This window comes from Gigantopelta aegis, chromosome 14 (assembly GCF_016097555.1).
Source record: "Gigantopelta aegis isolate Gae_Host chromosome 14, Gae_host_genome, whole genome shotgun sequence".
Classification (NCBI taxonomy): Eukaryota; Metazoa; Mollusca; class Gastropoda; order Neomphalida; family Peltospiridae; genus Gigantopelta; species Gigantopelta aegis.
In genome coordinates, this window is record NC_054712.1 from 3,371,221 (window position 1) to 3,394,177 (window position 22,957).

At 36.0% G+C, this 22,957-nt stretch overlaps 1 protein-coding gene across 2 annotated transcripts in view; it reads left to right on the top strand.

Moving 5' to 3' along the window:
- LOC121388965 (solute carrier family 12 member 4-like) overlaps positions 1-22,957 on the top strand; it is a 140,747-nt gene that overhangs the window by 105,012 nt on the left and 12,778 nt on the right. For both annotated transcript variants that reach the window (XM_041520521.1, XM_041520518.1), the window contains 16 exons: positions 298-509; positions 2,195-2,335; positions 2,804-2,902; positions 3,316-3,373; positions 5,706-5,824; positions 7,681-7,855; positions 11,778-11,996; positions 12,491-12,595; positions 14,250-14,338; positions 15,577-15,656; positions 16,987-17,075; positions 17,470-17,576; positions 19,047-19,163; positions 19,756-19,845; positions 21,620-21,711; positions 22,861-22,956. In XM_041520521.1, coding sequence (XP_041376455.1) covers positions 298-509; positions 2,195-2,335; positions 2,804-2,902; positions 3,316-3,373; positions 5,706-5,824; positions 7,681-7,855; positions 11,778-11,996; positions 12,491-12,595; positions 14,250-14,338; positions 15,577-15,656; positions 16,987-17,075; positions 17,470-17,576; positions 19,047-19,163; positions 19,756-19,845; positions 21,620-21,711; positions 22,861-22,956 — 1,888 coding nt within the window. The remainder of the gene's footprint in view (positions 1-297; positions 510-2,194; positions 2,336-2,803; positions 2,903-3,315; positions 3,374-5,705; positions 5,825-7,680; positions 7,856-11,777; positions 11,997-12,490; positions 12,596-14,249; positions 14,339-15,576; positions 15,657-16,986; positions 17,076-17,469; positions 17,577-19,046; positions 19,164-19,755; positions 19,846-21,619; positions 21,712-22,860; position 22,957) is intronic.

The following is a 22,957-nucleotide window of genomic DNA, read 5'->3' on the forward strand; positions in this document are numbered from 1 at the left end:
ATCGATCTTAATTTTTATCACTCAACTTGTTTGGTTGATGTTCATGTAAGGTTGTAGTACACTAATCAATGACGTCATGAAGTGTTAAGTCCAACTTGGCACTGTAGTGGGACGTATCACTTTGATATGTACTAATATATTTTTAACCATATGGGTAATAAAACCTGATTTTTACCAGCAGCAGATTTTTAAGTCAGTCAGCTTTATTCTTGTGTCGTGTACCACAGACCTAGTTAAAAAAAAAAAACTATGGTTATGCATCGTACTGTATGTAATATATTTTGTTTTGTTTTTCAGAATCTGTATGTTTGGAGATCGGTTGTTGGATTCTGACTCTGTGATGCTGAATGGGTCATTCTACTGTGTGAAGAACGAGTCAAGTCCGATCTACCAACACTACTGTGTGGACAACAACTTCACGGGGGATGCATGCGACTACTACAAGGAAAAGGAGAACATGGCTCACATAGTAAAGGGAATTCCAGGAATGACCAGCGGAGTTTTCATGGGTAAGTATTATATAGTGACCAGGATTCACAATACAGTTACAGAAATAGATGCAACAGTTACAGAAATAGTCAGATACAACAGTTACAGAAATAGTCAGATACAACAGTTACAGAAATAAATATAACAGTTACAGAAATAGTATGATACAACACAGTTACAGAAATAGTAAGGTACAACACAGTTACAGAAATAGTAAGGTACAACAGTTACAGAAATAGTAAGATACAACAGTTACAGAAATAGTAAGGTACAACACAGTTACAGAAATAGTAAGGTACAACACAGTTACAGAAATAGTAAGGTACAACACAGTTACAGAAATAGTAAGATACAACACAGTTACAGAAATAGTAAGATACAACAGTTACAGAAATAGTAAGGTACAACACAGTTACAGAAATAGTAAGATACAACACAGTTACAGAAATAGTAAGATACAACACAGTTACAGAAATAGTAAGGTACAACACAGTTACAGAAATAAATATAACAGTTACAGAAATAGTCAGATACAACAGTTACAGAAATAAATATAACAGTTACAGAAATAGTAAGATACAACACAGTTACAGAAATAGTAAGGTACAACACAGTTACAGAAATAAATATAACAGTTACAGAAATAGTCAGATACAACAGTTACAGAAATAAATATAACAGTTACAGAAATAGTAAGATACAACACAGTTACAGAAATAGTAAGATACAACACAGTTACAGAAATAAATATAACAGTTACAGAAATAGTAAGATACAACACAGTATAGTAAGATACAACACAGTTACAGAAATAAATATAACAGTTACAGAAATAGTAAGATACAACACAGTTACAGAAATAGTAAGGTACAACACAGTTACAGAAATAAATATAACAGTTACAGAAATAGTCAGATACAACAGTTACAGAAATAAATATAACAGTTACAGAAATAGTAAGATACAACACAGTTACAGAAATAGTAAGGTACAACACAGTTACAGAAATAGTAAGGTACAACACAGTTACAGAAATAGTAAGATACAACACAGTTACAGAAATAGTAAGATACAACACAGTTAAGAAATAGTAAGGTACAACACAGTTACAGAAATAGTAAGATACAACACAGTTACAGAAATAGTAAGATACAACACAGTTACAGAAATAGTAAGGTACAACACAGTTACAGAAATAGTAAGATACAACAGTTACAAAAATAGTCAGAAACAACAGTTACAGTTACAGACATTAGGATTTCAGCTTTTAGGTGGAACCACTTTTTTCGGCTACATGCTCTGTGATAATCAGCACCCATTAGAAACTGTTTTTAGTCATTATGCCAATGATGGATTGTTAGATCGTAATGGGTAGTGGACTTCAGGTTCTGTTATTTTGGCCAACACACTTCAGACACTATGAAATCCTGCCGTTGTCCCTTAATTCTTTAGACCTGTAACGTAAAGAATTTTTGTACGTTTATGTTTTTTCTATGTTGTTTATTGACAGATAATATTTAGATCTGTAACGTTCTGTGAAGAATTTTGTACGTTTATGTTTATGTTGTTTATTGACAGATAACGCTGTGAGCCACTACACGGAGGATGGTAACATAGTGGGGACCGAGGAACCCGGCTCCAGGTCCCGGGGAGAGGTTATCGCTGATATCACAACCTCGTTTATGTTTATGTTGTTTATTGACAGATAACGCTGTGAGCCACTACACGGAGGAAGGTAACATAGTGGGGACCGAGGAACCCGGCTCCAGGTCCCGGGGAGAGGTTATCGCTGATATCACAACCTCGTTTATGGTCCTTCTTGCCATTTACTTTCCATCGGTCACAGGTCAGTTTTTAGCTTTCTTGTATTTTGTTTTAGGTTATTGGTTTTCTCACCGTATATCTTTCATTCAGTCACTCACTCACTCACTCACTCACTCACTCATTTACTCATTTATACAATAATTCTGTGGATCCAAGGGGAGTCTTAGAGGTCTCTTGACCCCTTCAAGGCTTTAACAAATAGCAAGGGAAAACAATATAAAGTCAAACTAGGTCATGTAATAACACAAAAATAAATAATTGCAAAGTCAATCTATAAACTTAAGAGGGATACTGTTCCACACATGGTCAAGTGTCTTAAATCAAGACGGTAATAAATTTCACTGCATTCCTTATTTATTCAGAGATCTGACAGCACTTCAAGTGTCTCAAAACTCCATTTTGAACAAAAAGACAATTAGGAAAAGCAAAATCATTTGTGGATTGAAATTATGTCTACTGATATATATATTTTTTAATTGTTTTATTTCAGGCATCATGGCTGGATCAAACAGGTCAGGTGACTTGGCCGATGCTCAGAAGTCGATTCCCACCGGAACTATCCTGGCCATAGCCACAACCTCCTTTGTGTGTATCCTTTTAACCTCCAACCTCGGTGGAGCTGTGGGTCACAGTTAGATTACCTGTGATGGAGTAACATAAAAATGATAGCCTCAGTTTGTTGTTACCCGTTTAATACCAGCTTCCTGAATCTAATTTACATTAATTTCTCATAATTTACTGCTGCCTATTTCAGTTTACAGTCGTCTAGTCCATTTTTTTACCACGAAATATGCTGAATTTGACCAAATTGACTATTATGAACACCGGGATTTGGCAAAATTGACTACTGCAAACACAAGGACAAAATTGACAATACAAAGCAGAAGTTGTAGCAATAAGAATCTGTAATTGTTGAATATATTTTACGCTACCTGAAAATTAGGGTCAGCCAATTTTAATGGAAAAGCTTTGCTGTAATTGATGTTTCCTATTTCGGTTCAGATGTGACGTCGGTGTTTTTCTTTGCTGCTTGTATTGAGGGCCCATTGCTAAGAGACAAGTGAGTGTGACTGTTGATAGATTGGTTAAGGTTTTGTTTAATACAGTAACAGCTACTAACTATTATTATCTTCTTCTTCTGCATTCAAGAGTATAGTTGATCATCCTTTAGATTTGGAGTCCGGTTGTGGTGATAAAAAACGCTATCTTTGTCAAGTCTTCTTTGGAACCCCAAAGCTTGACAGCCAGTGTTGCTCCATTCGGCCAGTGTTTTATCCTGACTTCATCGTGTTGAGTAGTAGCACTACTCTGTCTACCCCTGGTTTTACAGCTGACAGAGCCACCAGTTGCTTGAGTGAGCCTCTTCGAGACTGGAGGCCTGGCACCGTGTACCCACCTGACTTTGGTCCATGGGGACGACACCACTTCGATATGTCCATCTGTTTCATGATCATAGAGCTTGGTGCATGTACAGACATTTCCTTTCGGTTTCCACGCTAATGCTGATGCATAGCTTTGTACTTTGACTTCAGTGGATAACTATTATTATGAACTTCAGAATTCCCGATTTCAGGGAAACAGTTATTCCCACCATTAAGTAATATAAGACTCCATCATATGCAGTCATGTTGGATAGAAAAGGTACACCCAAGGTGGTGAAAATTTCAACCTGGTCAAAATGGTCAAAATTTTCACCACCTCGGGTGTACTTTTTCTGTCCCACATGACCACATATGATGGAGTCTTTTTCTCTCATTCATTCCGTAAATAAATCATGTTTTACACGAACAGACAAACATGGCTGAACAATTAACCTTTTTATTTGACCATTTTATCATAAATAAACTGCACTATCGTATTTACCGTGTTTGTTTCATGTGTTAAATAAAATTTAACACTACAAATTAACAAGATGGCTTTTAAAATGAAGGTTTTCATAACAAAATATTAATTTAAAACTGGCTAATGACCTCACGCCACCGACGTCATGTTAAATTTAAGCGCGTGATATCCCATGTAAGATAGACATTTCTCACATGGCTTTCTTTCATGGGATAGCTCTGTTCCATATACCTGAGGATGAGAGAATACCCTATAAAATGTATATCTTACGAAAATTACACTAATGCAAACTGGCTCACAAAAAAAATGTGTGGACATGATATTACCAACAAGAGCTCCCTTGTGGAGGAAATTTATCACAGAAAATCGAGTATGTCAAAGTTTCACATGAATTACATGGTGATATTGGATTACAAAATAATATGAACATTAGACAGCCATGCGTTTAGATCCAGGTATACCCACAAAAACTGTTTGATGTTAGTATATGTATGTTGTGTCGATACCAGATACTGTTTCAATACTGAGGTAAATACTGATATCGATTTCAATACCACTTAGCTCTATAAAATAGATGTATTTACAGTTTCAAAATTGGCTGTAAAATTGTCATCTCGCTCTCATGGGAATATTAAAAACAATATGTATATTTATTATATACATAGCAATGAAATATATAGATCTACGGAAACCATAAAAGTCATATCCGGTGAAAAGTCATATTTTAACTGTATTTTAGCTACAGTGAAAATATAGAAGTCGTATTTACTTTTTTGTAAAAGTGCATGATTAAATTATCTCCCTTTGTCTCGGTTCTTCGTATTTAAATTTGATGATTACCAATGCATCTGATCGTATTTGAAAAATAAAAAACTTAATTTAAACAACTGTACCTATAAAAACGGGATACAAAGTGCAATTACGATAAAATATATAAAACAAATTGAATACAAAGCTAAATAATGATGACACAATGTAGTGTCATCGAGTGTAAGTGTAAGAATTTAACAGCATTCGACTCGTTTTGTTTTTGTGGGAGTTTTTAGAGGATCGCTTTGTCAGGTATGTTTGCACCGCAGTATTGTTAAATAAATGTGAATAAAGATAAATTTTAATCATATTTCTTTTTAAAAGTCTATGGTAAAGTAAATTTTCTGGCAAAGTTCCATAGGAAGAAATATATCATGACGTTACGTGTTTTCGATAGGATAAGTGAAAGATATTACCAAAGAGCGAAAGATATTGTCAAAAATTAGGAAATATGTATATAATAAATAGACCATTTCATGGTGTTTTTCCGAATACGATTTTTATGTCAACTCGTGATGTGTGAAAACCATATTTTCATGAAAAACCATGAAATAGCCTCTATATATATATATATATTTTTTTTTTATGACAAACAGTTGCTAAACAGTTTAGAATTATGTAATGATCTGTGAAACTTGCCAAGCTACATGTATTCGCAATGTGATGCTGAACTAAATGTTTTCCCATTGCCTCAATGTTATTTCGATCCCTGCACCTGTTTTATGCATCATGTTTTTCAGGTATGGTATCAGTATAGGTGGCAACATGTTAATAGGCATGCTGGCTTGGCCGAATGAGTGGGTCATCATGATTGGTTCATTCCTGTCCACGCTGGGAGCTGGACTCCAGTCCCTCACAGGTAATATTCCTTGTCTATCTGTCTTTCTGTCCGTCCAACCATCTGTCTGTCCCACATAATAGTTTTCCGGACTTTTTAATTTTGCACATGCCTCAAAATATTGAGCTTAAATTTTGTGTATGTAGTGTTACCAATCAAGTCTAACACAGGGCTTCTAGATTATGGTAGCCCCACTCCCATGGCTAGTGATATTCAATGTTGGGCTAGTAAATAACTACCATTGCCATGCCTGACAGGGCTTCTAGATTATGGTAGCCCCACTTCCATGGCTAGTGATATTCAGTGTCGGGCTAGTAAATAACTACTACTGCCATGCCTGACAGGGCTTCTAGATTATGGTAGCCCCACTCCCATGGCTAGTGATATTCAGTGTTGGGCTAGTAAATAGCTACCATTGCCATGCCTGACAGGGCTTCTAGATTATGGTAGCCCCACTCCCATGGCTAATGATATTCAGTGTTGGGCTAGTAAATAACTACTATTGCCATGCCCGACAGGGCTTCTAGATTATGGTAGCCCCACTCCCATGGCTAGTGATATTCAATGTTGGGCTAGTAAATAACTACCATTGCCATGCCTGACAGAGCTTCTAGATTATGGTAGCCCCACTCCCATGGCTAGTGATATTCAATGTCGGGCTAGTAAATAACTACTACTGCCATGCCTGACAGGGCTTCTAGATTATGGTAGCCCCACTCCCATGGCTAGTGATATTCAGTGTTGGGCTAGTAAATAGCTACCATTGCCATGCCTGACAGGGCTTCTAGATTATGGTAGCCCCACTCCCATGGCTAGTGATATTCAGTGTTGGGCTAGTAAATAACTACTATTGCTATGCCCGACAGGGCTTCTAGATTATGGTAGCCCCACTCCCATGGCTAGTGATATTCAATGCTGGGCTAGTAAATAACTACCATTGCCATGCCTGACAGGGCTTCTAGATTATGGTAGCCCCACTCCCATGGCTAGTGATGTTCAATGTTGGGCTAGTAAATAACTACCATTGTCATGCCAGACAGGGATTCTAGATTATGGTAGCCCCACTCCCATGGCTAGTGATATTCAATGTTGGGCTAGTAAATAACTACCATTTCCATGCCCGACGGCTAGTGAAAAAAAAAAGAGTCAAATGTTGCAGTTAAGTCTTATTTTGTAAATATGAATATCCTGCTCTCACCCTACCCTCCAGTGTTAGTATTTGTAAGCTCTGTCTCCCTCTTTAGGTGACATCCAATTACTATTATTTAGTAAAATTGTACTATCTTAAAGTAAAGTAGGGCTAGCAAATTTTTTATCATGGCTAGTAAATTTTTTAAATCACTGATCCCATGGCTAGTGGATTTTATAAACATTCATGGCGATTTACCCATTTTTGACAAAGTTATGGCCCTTGAATTTAGGAGATACAAAAATTGATTGGGCCTTGTAGGGGATATATATTGTTTTTTAGTGGCACTCTGAGAATGATTGTTATTATAGCTGACACAAACAAATACAACCCTCAAAATTCACAGCAACAATCAGCGGCACTGTAACTGTTGTTGCAAAATTAATCTGCAACATACTTTTGACCATCTGGGATGTTTTGGGGTGTTTTCACTTCATGTTGATCTGAATATCAAGGCTGTACGTACAGGCTTCTGAGAATTCACAATCAAAAATATGTTGGGATAAGCCATTTCTTTTCTAAAATGCATTAGTTATGTTTGACTAAGTTTGTGTGCTTTGTGTTGCAGGTGCCCCCCGGTTACTCCAGACTAGAGGTTAATTAAAATAATTAATACCGTATTATAATAATAAAAAGTAAAATGTGTTTGTGGTGTTATAAAAAGTGTTCATGTGTCTGTATGTTACAGGTGCACCCCGGTTACTGCAGGCAATTGCTAAAGACAATGTGATTCCATTTCTCAGTTTGTTTGGGAAGACGACGAAGCGCGGTGAACCGTTCCGCGCTCTTCTGCTCACAGCCGCAATATCTGAGCTGGGAATTCTGTTAGCCAACCTCGATTACATAGCCCCTATTATAACAATGTGAGTAACACAACACAATGATAGCCAGCCTCAATTACATAGCCCCTATTATAACAATGTGAGTAACACAACACAATGATAGCCAGCCTCGATTACATAGCCCCTATTATAACAATGTGAGTAACACAACACAATGATAGCCAGCCTCGATTACATAGCCCCTATTATAACAATGTGAGTAACACAATACAATGATAGCCAGCCTCGATTACATAGCCCCTATTATAACAATGTGAGTAACACAATACAATGATAGCCAGCCTGGATTACATAGCCTCTATTATAACAATGTGAGTAACACAATACAATGATAGCCAGCCTCAATTACATAGCCCCTATTATAACAATGTAAGTAACACAATGATAGCCAGCCTCGATTACATAGCCCATATTATAACAATGTGAGTAACAATAATAGCCAGTCTCGATTACATAGCCCCTATTATAACAATGTGAGTAACACAGTGATAGCCAGCCTTGATTACATAGCCCCTATTATAACAATGTGAGTAACACAACACAATGATAGCCAGCCTAGATTACATAGCCCCTATTATAACAATAGCCAGCCTGGATTACATAGCCCCTATTATAACAATGTGAGTAGCCATGATAGCCAGCCTGGATTACATAGCCCCTATTATAACAATGTTAGTAACACAACACAATGATAGCCAGCCTCGATTACATAGCTCCTATTATAACAATGTGAGTAACACAGTGATAGCCAGCCTCGATTACATAGCCCCTATTATAACAATGTGAGTAACACAACACAATGATAGCCAGCCTCGATTACATAGCCCCTATTATAACAATGTAAGTAACACAATGATAGCCAGCCTTGATTACATAGCCCCTATTATAACAATGTAAGTAACACAATGATAGCCAGTCTCGATTACATAGCCCCTATTATAACAATGTGAGTAACACAATACAATGATAGCCAGCCTGGATTACATAGCCTCTATTATAACAATGTGAGTAACACAACACACTGGATTACATAACCCCTATTATAACAATGTGAGTAACACAATACAATGATAGCCGGCCTCGATTACATAGCCCCTATTATAACAATGTGAGTAACACAATACAATGATAGCCAGCCTCGATTACATAGCCCCTATTATAACAATGTGAGTAACACAACACAATGATAGCCAGCCTCGATTACATAGCTCCTATTATAACAATATAAGTAACACAACACAATGATAGCTAGCCTCGATTACATAGCCCCTATTAGAACAATGTAACATAGCACAATGATAGCCAGCCTCAATTACATAGCTCCTATTAACACAATGTAAGTGAGATAACACAATGATAGCCAGTCTTGATTACATAGCTCCTATTATAATAATGTAAGTAACATAACACAATGATAGCCAGCCTCGATTACATTGCCCCAATTATAACAATGTGAGTAACACAACACAATGATAGCTAGCCTGGATTACATAGCCCCTATTATAACAATGTGAGTAACAACACAATGATAGCCAGCCTCGATTACATAGCTCCTATTATAACAATGTAAGTAACACAACATAATGATAGCTAGCCTCGATTACATAGCCCCTATTAGAACAATGTAACATAGCACAATGATAGCCAGCCTCAATTACATAGCTCTTATTAACACAATGTAAGTAAGATAACACAATGATAGCCAGTCTTGATTACATAGCTCCTATTATAACAATGTAAGTAACATAACACAATGATAGCCAGTCTTGATTACATAGCTCCTATTATAACAATGTAAGTAAGATAACACAATGATAGCCAGTCTTGATTACATAGCTCCTATTATAACAATGTAAGTAACACAACACTGATAGCTAGCCTCGATTACATAGCCCCTATTAGAACAATGTAACATAGCACAATGATAGCCAGCCTCGATTACATAGCTCCTATTAACACAATGTAAGTAACATAACACAATGATAGCCAGCCTCGATTACATTGCTCCTATTATAACAATGTAAGTAAGATAACACAATGATAGCCAGTCTCGATTACATAGCCCCTATTATAACAATGTCAGTAACACAACACAATGATAGCCAGCCTCGATTATATAGCCCCTATTATAACAATGTAAATAACAGTCTTGATAAGAATTTTAAAATTCGAAAAAATAAAAAAGTTTTTTTTCCTATAGTGTGCTCAATTTCAAACTTTGTTTTTACTTTTGGCAGTTGATATCCCTAATGGAAATCGATTTTGCTGCATTCTTGAGTACTGTACTATACAGTGTCAAAATTCATGTATTGTCCGAGTAAGAATATGGGTAGTACGTATTCCTAACACAAGTTGCGTAAAATCAGTATAAATTTTATGCGAATTTAATCATTTTTTATAATCCATATTATTATTATTATTATCCATATTATTATTATTATTATCCATATTATTATTATTATCCATATTATTATTATTATTATCCATATTATTATTATCCATATTATTATTATTATTATTTATAAACAAGAAGGGTTGTGTCAAAATGTGTCAAACGTAACTAGAAGGAGACGACATAATGACGGCATTTTGAGAAAGACGTTATCTTCCCTTTATAGAAAATTACATCTAATGACCAACTAATGACAAAACAAAATAAAGTTAAAATGAACATTTCTTTACTAATGAAATATAAATGTAATTACAAATTTCACATACACAGACTGGGGAAACGACGTCACGTTATGACATCACTTCCTAAAATTACGTCATTGGTTGGTAACTTGTTAATACATGAGTGCTTCATATGGTTTTTATTAACTCAGGTACTGTAGATCATCAAATTAACGCATCCCTAAATTAATGCAAGTGAGGGTGGGCAGACTAAAATGCGACAAGAAATTAATGCGAGTGGCCTGCCTTTGAAATATTACCTTCCTAGCAACACACGTCCATGTACTTTGTGGTTCAATCCAAGTTACAGTTGTCTTCAATGAGATCAACTTACTAAGATATCTGTGTACACATCAGAAAACTGTTTAATCCTTAGTGTTTTTGGTGAGATCAACTCCAAGCATATTTTGCAGCGTTCAAATACATAACGGGTATGGTTACACAAATCTGGTTAAACATTAGCATATATGTACCATTACAACTGTATCTTCCTAAGAATGAATACATATTTCAAAGTCATAACAAAAGAACAATTCACCCAACTAAGTTGCAGTGAACTCGAACAGTGAAATAAAAAAAACGGTCTACCTCAAGATTAACGTGCTAAAACCCATTCACACGCGATGTATCGTGTCTGCTTTTGATAGGATGGCCAAAGACCCCGCAGTCATCATGCGTGGCTGGCATCTTGTTAGATTATTGTACAATGAATTGTGCTCCAGTTGTTTTATAAAAGTATTAGAATTTTAATCTTTGTTTTAAAAGTGTGACACATAGCTTGCTGGACTAGTCAACAATTAGTCAGACTTGCCTACAATGAATTGTTTTCCAGTTGTGATATATGTTAGAATTTTAATCTTTGTTTGTTTTGTTTTAATAACGTGGGATACATAGACAAAACATAGAAATAAATGTGTCATATTATTAATGCGAATAACACGAGCTCGCATTTTTCGCATTAATATTATGATCGCATTAATTTCAGGATCTACAGTATGTTGAACCTGTGGATAATAAATTATTCTCATTAATATTATGATCGCATTAATTTGAGGATCTACAGTATGTTGAACCATGTGGATAATAAATTATTCTCATTAATATTATGATCGCATTAATTTGAGGATCTACAGTATGTTGAACCATGTGGATAATAAATTATTCTCATTAATATTATGATCGCATTAATTTGAGGATCTACAGTATGTTGAACCATGTGGATAATAAATTATTCTTTCTTTATTTTGTTACCTATGTTATTTGTTTGTAGGTTTTTCCTAATGTGTTATGGGTTTGTGAACATGGCGTGTGCCCTACAGACTTTGCTACAAACCCCGAACTGGCGTCCACGGTTCCAGTTTTACCACTGGACGTTGTCTCTGCTGGGTCTCTCTCTGTGCATTACCCTCATGTTCATATCTAGTTGGTACTACGCACTGGCCGCCATAGCTCTTGCCTTCTGTATATACAAATACATCGAATATAAAGGGTAAGTTTCAGCTGTTTACTGTCACTTTGCTTTTCAAACAAATATTAGAACTACTGAAACAGTATTCAATAGATTTATTTATATCTATGTAAGGATTGCCTCTTAGGTTCATTGTGGTATCAATTTAAAAAAAAAAAAAGCAAACTGTGAATTTGTGATGGCATTCATACAAACATTTGCACATGATAACACAATAAGTTAATATTTTATTGTGAATTCTTTTTATGGTTCATGAACTATAACACTCAATAAATAATACAAACTATAAATATAAAATGACATCAGATTTTTACAATCTCTTTCTCTCTCTCTCTCTCTCTCTCTCTCTCTGTCTGATTTGAATAATAAAGCACTAAAAACAAAATAGTTCTGTTAGCTGTCATCAGTGCTGAGATGGAGTTGGGTGGGGGGGATCATGATGCTTTTGTTAATAAATATAGTGCATGAACTCTCTAATTGAAATCTAGTACACTGTTTTGTCTGTCTCTCTCCAGTGCTGAGAAGGAGTGGGGTGATGGGATCAGAGGTCTGGCCATGTCTGCTGCCCGCTACTCTCTACTAAGACTTCAGGAGGGACCGCCACACACAAAGAACTGGAGGTAAGTCTACCACTCTACTCAGACTTCAGGAGGGACCGCCACACACAAAGAACTGGAGGTAAGTCTACCACTCTACTCAGACTTCAGGAGGGATTGCCACACACAAAGAACTGGAGGTAAGTCTACCACTCTCCTTAGACTTCAGGAGGGACCGCCACACATAAAGAACTGGAGGTAAGTCTACCACTATACACTCTACTCAGACTTCAGGAGGGACCGACACACAAAGAACTGGAGGTAAGTCTACCACTCTACTCAGACTTCAGGAGGGATTGCCACACACAAAGAACTGGAGGTAAGTCTACCACTCTCTATTAAGACTTCAGGAGGGACCGCCACACACAAAGAACTGGAAGTAAGTCTACCACTCTCTACTCTCACTTCAGGAGGGACTGCCACACACAAAGAATTGGAGGTAAATCTACCACTCTCTATTAAGACTTCAGGAGGGACCGCAACACACAAAGAACTGGAGGTAAGCCTACCACTCTCTACTCTCACTTCAGGAGGGACTGCCACACACAAAGAATTGGAGGTAAGTCTACCACTCTCTACTCACACTTCAGGAGGGACCGCCACACACAAAGAACTGGAGGTAAGCCTACCACTCTCTACTCTCACTTCAGGAGGGACTGCCACACACAAAGAACTGGAGGTAAGTCTACCACTCTCTACTCTCACTTCAGGAGGGACCCCAACACACAAAGAACTGGAGGTAAGTCTACCACTCTCTACTCTCACTTCAGGAGACCCTGCCACACACAAAGAACTGGAGGTAAGTCTACCACTCTCTACTCACACTTCAGGAGGGACCACCACACAAAGAACTGGTGGTAAATCTACATGTTTTTATTCCAGTATTCAGAGCACATGGTTTTTTCTCTATCTGACTTGTCTGTCCATCGTTTTACAGATTTTTTTTTAAATGCCTCAAGATGTGAAGATGAAAGTTTTCTTTATATAGCTTTATCATGTAGTTACATACCAAGTTTGAGTTTCATAGAGATATACCATTTTTGATAGACTTTAACATTTATTGGAATTTATTCAAGGGCCATAACTCTCAGAAATTGAATTTATCCATTTATGACAGAGTTATGGGTCTTGAACTGGAAGAAGAATTTGGTTCATTCATTTATTTATTTATTCATTGCATTTAGAATATTGGTGGCACACTCTAAACTTTACATTAAACTAGTATTCAATATTCACTGCAGTCATGAAGAAACTGACTTGGGGCAAAATCCTAGAGTTTTTTCATAAACATTATTTAATGCTTGTTGCTTGTTTTTTAATGGTCGTAAATAAGATCTTGTTAATTGAATATTTATTCATATCCATTTCGTATCATGTTTATGTTCCAAGTGAAATAATATTCAATTGTCACAAGGGGATATAAAAGTGATACCAAATGGTACCAAATTCAATATCATATTTATTAACCATAATCGATTTCAATTTATTTCACTGAACTCGTTTGATTGGTGTTTTGCTATGGTCATAGTGTGCCAATTGAAGATGTCAATATGTTTGGATTTTTTAATTATTGTCCCCAGATATGCTTGACAGTGTCGGGGTTATACATAACACTTTGATATTAACCAAGATATATTTAAACCTATGGGTATTAAAATTATATATAATTATATTTCAGACCACAGCTTTTAGTGTTGATGAAGTTAGATGGAAACCTGCAGCCAAAATATCCTAAACTGATCCGATTTGCCAGTCAGCTGAAAGCAGGTGTGTGGTTAGTCCATTGTCTGAATCCAGACTGGTAGAGGTTAACCCTCAAGCTACAGCAAACATATGCATTACACAGGGTTGGTGGGGGGATGGGGAGGAATCAAAATACAGTGAAACCTCTGTAAACCAGACATTTTTCATTGTCCATTTTTAAATATTTGTGCAGAAAAGAACCTCTGTAAAGCAGATACCTCTTAAAACTGGACTTTTTATTTGGTCCTGAGGTTGTCCAGTTCAGAGGAGTTTCACAGTAGTTGAAATAGATGGGTATGATTCCATATGTCCAGTTACTTCTGTAGTTGTTTATGCAGCAAGTCTGATCGCCCCCTGTATCAATTCATGCCAGACAGGCACACAAATTACATCAAAGTGATGTCATCATAACATGCAAAGAAAACATTTTGGCAGTAAAAAAATTATATTAATTCATTTCTTTACAAGATGAAAAGAAAAAAATGGCGAAAACAAACTTTTCGCCTGCAGAGGTAAAAAAGTTAATAGAATTGGTATGTGAGCTGTACTACTTTACATGCAGCGGCTATAATTATGAACGATTTGTCAAAAAACAAATATTGATCCGTTCACAACTTGGACTCATTTAGAGCCATATGTTTAGAACTCGGTGCAAAATGAATATAAATACGCTTTGCTTGCTGTATATGTGCAATCTAACAAGCTAGATATCACGTAAGCATGCTGCATAAGCAAACCATGTAAGTTGTGCTGTAATCGTGCACATGGAATCCTGGGTTTACCCTTGTTGAAAATATAATTTACACACAGCATACAATTGTTATGATATGTTGTAAAGTTGTTGACAGGTTGAACAATGCATACGTTTTGGAGATTTATTTTTATTATCATATTATTATTATTATATTAAAATTTGCGGTATCCACAGGACAAATTTTCCAAAGCCCGTATTTGGAAATTATCTAGTAACCTTTTCTAATGCAAAAATTAAAAGGAATTTGTTAAAGAAGATCAGGTGTTAGAACAACATTATTACATGATAAAATAATAGATGAAGTTTAATGTGTATACATGTTGACAGCAGGATATATGGGTTGATTGATTAATAGTACATTGTTGAAAGGATCGCATTAAATAAAATAAAAACTTTTTAATTTTAAACAGTTGGGTAAAACAGGTAAATAGCAGAGCTCTTGTTAGAACATACTACTGTGTAAACTGTAAATGAAATTTAAGTTCTTCTTGTATATATGATATTTCAGGAAAAGGTCTGACTTTGGTTATGAGTGTGATAGAAGGAAACTTCCGGGAAAAGTTTGCCGATTCTCAAGCAGCTAAATTGGTAAGATAAATATATAAGAGGAAAGTAATTTTTAATGTTTTTGACCAAATAGATCCATCGTGATGGAAATACCTTCAGTCATTCCTGGTAATCAAACCATTCCTGGTAACTTGTTCTGTCGGTGGTATTTTTCAGACTTGCCGGGCCTAAGTTTATATATTTGTTTTAAAATTAGTAAGTTTCATTTTAAAATGTGTAACAGAGGCTTTTATTTCTTTCTCTCTTTGTTTTGTAATTCAAATCTGACAAAGGAGTAAAATGTGAATTGTTTTATTTGTAGTCGCTGAGTAATCTGACAAAGGAGTAAAATGTGAATTGTTTTATTTGTAGTCGCTGAGTAATCTGACAAAGGAGTAAAATGTGAATTGTTTTATTTGTAGTCGCTGAGTAATCTGACAAAGGAGTAAAATGTGAATTGTTTTATTTGTAGTCGCTGAGTAATCTGACAAAGGAGTAAAATGTGAATTGTTTTATTTGTAGTCGCTGAGTAATCTGACAAAGGAGTAAAATGTGAATTGTTTTATTTGTAGTCGCTGAGTAATCTGACAAAGGAGTAAAATGTGAATTGTTTTATTTGTAGTCGCTGAGTAATCTGACAAAGGAGTAAAATGTGAATTGTTTTATTTGTAGTCGCTGAGTAATCTGACAAAGGAGTAAAATGTGAATTGTTTTATTTGTAGTCGCTGAGTAATCTGACAAAGGAGTAAAATGTGAATTGTTTTATTTGTAGTCGCTGAGTAATCTGACAAAGGAGTAAAATGTGAATTGTTTTATTTGTAGTCGCTGAGTAATCTGACAAAGGAGTAAAATGTGAATTGTTTTATTTGTAGTCGCTGAGTAATCTGACAAAGGAGTAAAATGTGAATTGTTTTATTTGTAGTCGCTGAGTAATCTGACAAAGGAGTAAAATGTGAATTGTTTTATTTGTAGTCGCTGAGTAATCTGACAAAGGAGTAAAATGTGAATTGTTTTATTTGTAGTCGCTGAGTAATCTGATAAAGGAGTAAAATGTGAATTGTTTTATTTGTAGTCGCTGAGTAATCTGATAAAGGAGTAAAATGTGAATTGTTTTATTTGTAGTCGCTGAGTAATCTGATAAAGGAGTAAAATGTGAATTGTTTTATTTGTAGTCTCTGAGTAATCTGATAAAGGAGTAAAATGTGAATTGTTTTATTTGTAGTCGCTGAGTAATCTGATAAAGGAGTAAAATGTGAATTGTTTTATTTGTAGTCGCTGAGTAATCTGATAAAGGAGTAAAATGTGAATTGTTTTATTTGTAGTCTCTGAGTAATCTGATAAAGGAGTAAAATGTGAATTGTTTTATTTGTAGTCGCTGAGTAATTTGATAAAGGAGTATGGTGTGAAGGGCTTCTCGGATGTTTGTGTGTCGGACTCGGTAACAGAAGGAATTTGTCACTTGTAAGATTTTTAACACTAAATTATATTCTAAATTTATTCTTAAAAACCAGTGCTTATTTTTAGTAATTTTTTAAAACAAAATTAGCATAGTCCATCTTAGTTTCTTCTTTTAGTGGTAATTTTAGAATATTTATTAACTTTCTTCTCTTAATTTTTTAAATAGACATTCATAACAATAGTAAAAATTGGATTAAAATGTTTTTTGGTGATTTTTTTTTATAATGTGATGAAGATAGTATTTTATAAAATTTATTTTAAAAAATAGGAATAAAATGTTTTTTTGTACTTTTCAACATGGCATTTTCAAATGCATTTAGTGATTATGCTTTTATATATTATGTTATAAATATTTTTTATATGTTATGTTATTAATATTTGTTTTAATGTTTTGCAGGATTCAGAATGCAGGATTGGGTGGTTTAAAGCACAATACGGTTGTAATAGGTTGGCCATACGGTTGGAGGCATGAAGCTGATCTACGGAGTTATAAAGTGTTCATTGGTAATTTACCCACCACAGTATTTAACACATAGCTGGTTCATAGCTGACAGACATTTTCCTTACATCTTATAATTAGTATTTAATTGTGATAAATTACACTAGATGGAGTACAGCAAAATTTTGTTTTGACCGTTGGAAGAAATAAGACATTTGTACATGAAAAAAATATTTTAGATTTTAAAAAAGTTCAATATTGGAAATAGTACAAAGTATTATGGTGTGTCCAACTCGATTCTTATTGTATAACCCATTAGTTGTTAATCTGAGCGCACCCAGCATAAGTCTGAAATTAGGGAAATTACAATACAACCGTCAAGTTGGTCAGCTTCATTGTGACAGTTGACAGTCTGAGCCTAGCTTAATGCTTTATATTTAAAACATGTTATGGTAAGATAAATTTTCTTTAAAAAAAAGCAGGATGTGTGTTTATTTTGGTGGTGGTGGGGGGACAAACGGAAGTCTTGCTTGGGTTGAAAACTCATGATAGTCCCTTTAACATCCAGTGTGGAATCCAGTGTGGATGTTATGTAAAGAAAAACAGGAAAAAGCAAGATGTGTGTTTATTTTGGTGGTGGTGGGGGGACAAACGGAAGTCTTGCTTGGGTTGAAAACTTATGATAGTCCCTTTAACATCCAGTGTGGAATCCAGTGTGGATGTTATGTAAAGAAAAACAGGAAAAAGCAAGATGTGTGTTTATTTTGGTGGTGGTGGGGGGACAAACGGAAGTCTTGCTTGGGCTGAAAACTCATGATAGTCCCTTTAACATCCAGTGTGGAATCCAGTGTGGATGTTATGTAAAGAAAAACAGGAAAAAGCAAGATGTGTGTTTATTTTGGTGGTGGTTGGGGGACAAACGGAAGTCTTGCTTGGGCTGAAAACTCATGATAGTCCCTTTAACATCCAGTGTGGAATCCAGTGTGGATGTTATGTAAAGAAAAACAGGAAAAAGCAGGATGTGTGTTTATTTTGGTGGTGGTGGGGGGACAAACGGAAGTCTTGCTTGGGCTGAAAACTCATGATAGTCCCTTTAACATCCAGTGTGGAATCCAGTGTGGATGTTATGTAAAGAAAAACAGGAAAAAGCAGGATGTGTGTTTATTTTGGTGGTGGTGGGGGGGACAAACGGAAGTCTTGCTTGGGTTGAAAACTCATGATAGTCCCTTTAACATCCAGTGTGGAATCCAGTGTGGATGTTATGTAAAGAAAAACAGGAAAAAGCAAGATGTGTGTTTATTTTGGTGGTGGTGGGGGGACAAACGGAAGTCTTGCTTGGGCTGAAAACTCATGATAGTCCCTTTAACATCCAGTGTGGATGTTGTGTAAAAAAACCCAGGAAAAATCAAGATGTGTGTTTATTTTGGAGGGGAGACAAATGAAATTTTTGCTAGGCCTGAAAACTCGGGATAGTCCACATTTAAAACTTGCCATTTCCTACATCGTTTGTTTTGCTTTGTGTTTCCTTCAACCAGACAGTGTTCGTAACACGGAGGCGGGACAGCTGGCTCTGTTGGTTGTCAAGGGCATCGACCAGTTTCCCGAACACAACGAGAAACTGAGAGGAACCATTGATGTCTGGTGGATTGTACATATCCTTTGTTTGTCCATAATATCATACTTTGAAGGTCGTAGTTTTGTGCCAGTTTGAGAATCCATTTTTGCCACTTTTATCTTGCAGTCCACTTGCACTTGTAGATAACATGAAGTGACTAAATGAAGCCAATTGTTGAAGGCTTTTTCATTCGGTGTTCATAAAACTGCTTTTAATGTTAATATTGACTCATGATTTTATCATTTTAATAGTATATTTCAATAAGTCATGAAATATATTGACAATAAAGTAACATAAGTAAATTTCACTGTAATTAATCAATATTTCACAGTGCTAAAATAATAAAGATTGAATATACGTGTAGTGAATTTCACTTGAATTAATTAAATATTTCAAATTGCTACATAGTAAATTTCAATTTAATTAATCAATATTCATAAAGATTCTATGTATTATATGTATAGTATGCTATTTAGTCAAATACATCTGACTATATTATAATGTTGATTAATTAATAATGTCTAAGGTATTATTAATATACATGTAGCTAATTTTTCTATATTTACAATAATATACCTACTTTTCAGGTAATTGAATTTTAGTGTGTATTTTTTCTTAACTCTTGACACATGACGGAGGTTTGCTGATGTTACTTCCGTTCCTGTTACGACAAGACAAATCGTGGAAACACTGCAAGCTCAGGATATTTACTGTGGCCCGTATCCTTTTGAAACTACTGCGTAACATCAACATTAGATTAGATTTATTTATGTTTCTGTTGCATGTTTTTACTGCTGTAGAATTCATATACTCTTGAGTGACTCACATTCAGTAATGTATTTTTCTCGGGTACCATGTCTAAACTGTGGGAGAGTTTGTATACATAGAAGCGACTCACATTCGGTAATGTACTTTTCTCGGATATGGAAACTGCGGGAGAGTTTGTATACATAGAAGCGACTCACATTCGGTAATGTACTTTTCTCGGGTATCATGTCTAAACTGCGGGAGAGTTTGTATACATAGAAGCGACTCACATTTGGTAGTGTACTTTTCTCGGGTATCATGTCTAAACTGTGGGAGAGTTTGTATACATAGAAGCGACTCACATTCGGTAATGTACTTTTCTAGGGTATCGTGTCTAAAATGCGAGAGAGTTTGTATACATAGAAGCGACTCACATTCGGTAATGTACTTTTCTCGGGTATCATGTCTAAACTGCGGGAGAGTTTGTATACATACGAGCGACTCACATTCGGTAATGTACTTTTCTCGGGTACCATGTCTAAACTGTGGGAGAGTTTGTATACATACGAGCGACTCACATTCGGTAATGTACTTTTCTCGGATATGGAAACTGCGGGAGAGTTTGTATACATAGAAGCGACTCACATTCGGTAATGTACTTTTCTCGGGTATCATGTCTAAACTGCGGGAGAGTTTGTATACATAGAAGCGACTCACATTTGGTAGTGTACTTTTCTCGGGCCGCAAGGCTCAATGGGTAGGTGTAAACCACTTGCACCGACCAGTGATCCATAACTGGTTCAACAAAGGCCATGGTTTGTGCTATCCTGCCTGTGGGAAGCGCAAATAAAAGATCCCTTGCTGCCTGTCGTAAAAAGAGTAGCCTATGTGGCGACAGCGGGTTTCCTCTAAAAACAGTGTCAGAATGACCATATGTTTGACGTCCAATAGCCGATGATGAGATAAAAAATCAATGTGCTCTAGCGGCGTCGTTAAATAAATAAAACAAACTTTTCTCGGGTATCATGTCTAAACTGTGGGAGAGTTTGTATACATAGAAGCGACTCACATTCGGTAGTGTACTTTTCTCGGGTATCGTGTCTAAACTGCGGGAGAGTTTGTATACATAGAAATGACTCACATTTGGTAGTGTACTTTTCTCGGGGATCATGTCTGAACTGTGGGAGCGTTTGTATACATAGAAGTGACTCACATTCGGTAGTGTACTTTTCTTGGCTATCGTGTCTAAACTGCGGGAGAGTTTGTATACATAGAAATGACTCACATTTGGTAGTGTACTTTTCTCGGGTATCATGTCTGAACTGTGGGAGCGTTTGTATACATAGAAGTGACTCACATTCGGTAATGTACTTTTCTCGGGTATCGTGTCTAAACAGTGGGAGAGTTTGTATACATAGAAGTGACTCACAGTTGGCAATGTACGCCAGGGTTTTCTTGACACAATTATTCCATGTGGTATAGTATGTAGAATTCCATATCCTTCGTTTCTTTGTGTGAGAGTCCATACTCTACTTCTAGTAAGAGCACTTTGTGCCGACACTAGGGGCTCAGTCGGTATTGTGTATACTCCAGCTGCTTGGGTCTTGGGATTGAATCCTCATTCTCTAATTGTTTGCTTTTGCCTGTCCCAACCAGTGCCCTATGACTGGTATATCAAAGACCATGGTATGTGCTGCAGTAAAGTATAGAATTTTTTAAATAAGTATTTGTCTTAACCCGTACCAGAATTGGAGGATAACTCTATTGAGATGAAGAAAGATCTAAAAACGTATTTGTACCAATTGAGAATAGATGCCGATGTTGAAGTCGTCGAAATGGTCAGTTGTTAATACTCTGTTATTGTTCATTGAGGGTGGTATGTAGCCCAGTGGTAAAGCACTTACCTGAGGCACTGTTGGTCTAACATCATTTGCAGTCAGTGGGTCCATATTTCTCATTCCAGCCAGTGCATCACAATTGGTTTAACAAAGGCTTTTCTGTGTACTATCCTCTATGTCAGATGATGGATTAATAGTTTCTGGCATAAGTACTTTTGTAGATGGTTTTTCAAACATGAGTCTTAAGAAAATCAATCCTTGGAGCAAGCTTTAGCGAGCTTGAAGGATTGATTTCTTGAGACGAATGTCAGAAAAATCATCTACAAAAGGATGAGTGCCAGAAATATTTTCTACTTTAATTGATCTAAGACTTACAATTTTAGTATAATAAATTATTATAAAATTCACTGCATTATATTTTTGTACACTGGCATCACTCCTCATCTGATATATGTTAGGTCACTATAAGGAATGTATGCAGTGTTCCATATTGCCTGACGTCACATACTACCATGCTTACAGAATGACATAATCAACAGGTAGCAATGGTTGTCTACCTCCTAAACGACAAGCGAAATTAACAAATAAAACAGCATCATTACCCTCTATGGACTTCTGCTACATGTTTTTTCTAGCATGGCATTCTGGCACCTTTCTACCAGTTGATTGTACTAGAAATAAAAGATCCCTTGCTACTAATTTAAAAGAGTAGCCCATGGAGTGACAGCAGCATGTTTCCTCTCTCTCTTTCTCTGCAGTCCGTAACCTCTGTATTTATTTATAAAGTATGAATACATGACACCACATTCAAAATAAACACTTGTTTGGCCTGACGTGAAAATGTGCTCGGTTACAGGTTTGTGGTATCTAGGTTTTAATTTGTTCACACTCTGTGGTGTGAAAAGGTCATCCTTGAGACCAGAACAAAATTAAGAGAACACATTTGTTTTTGTTTTACCTTCGTTGGTACATCAAAGACCATGGCCTGTCTAGGGAAAATGGCATATAAAAGATCCTTTGCTGCTTAATTGATAGGAGTAGATTCAGTTGTTTGGGTAAGAGTTCCAATAACCATATGTTAGTCACTAAATAGCTGTAGTTTAAAAATGTACTGAGGTGTTGTTAAACAAACATTCCTTTCTTTTCCAGAGTACAAGTGACATTTCTGCATATACGTACGAGAGAACACTGATGATGGAACAGAGAACGCAGATGCTGAGAGACATTCGCTGCAAGAGGATCGAAG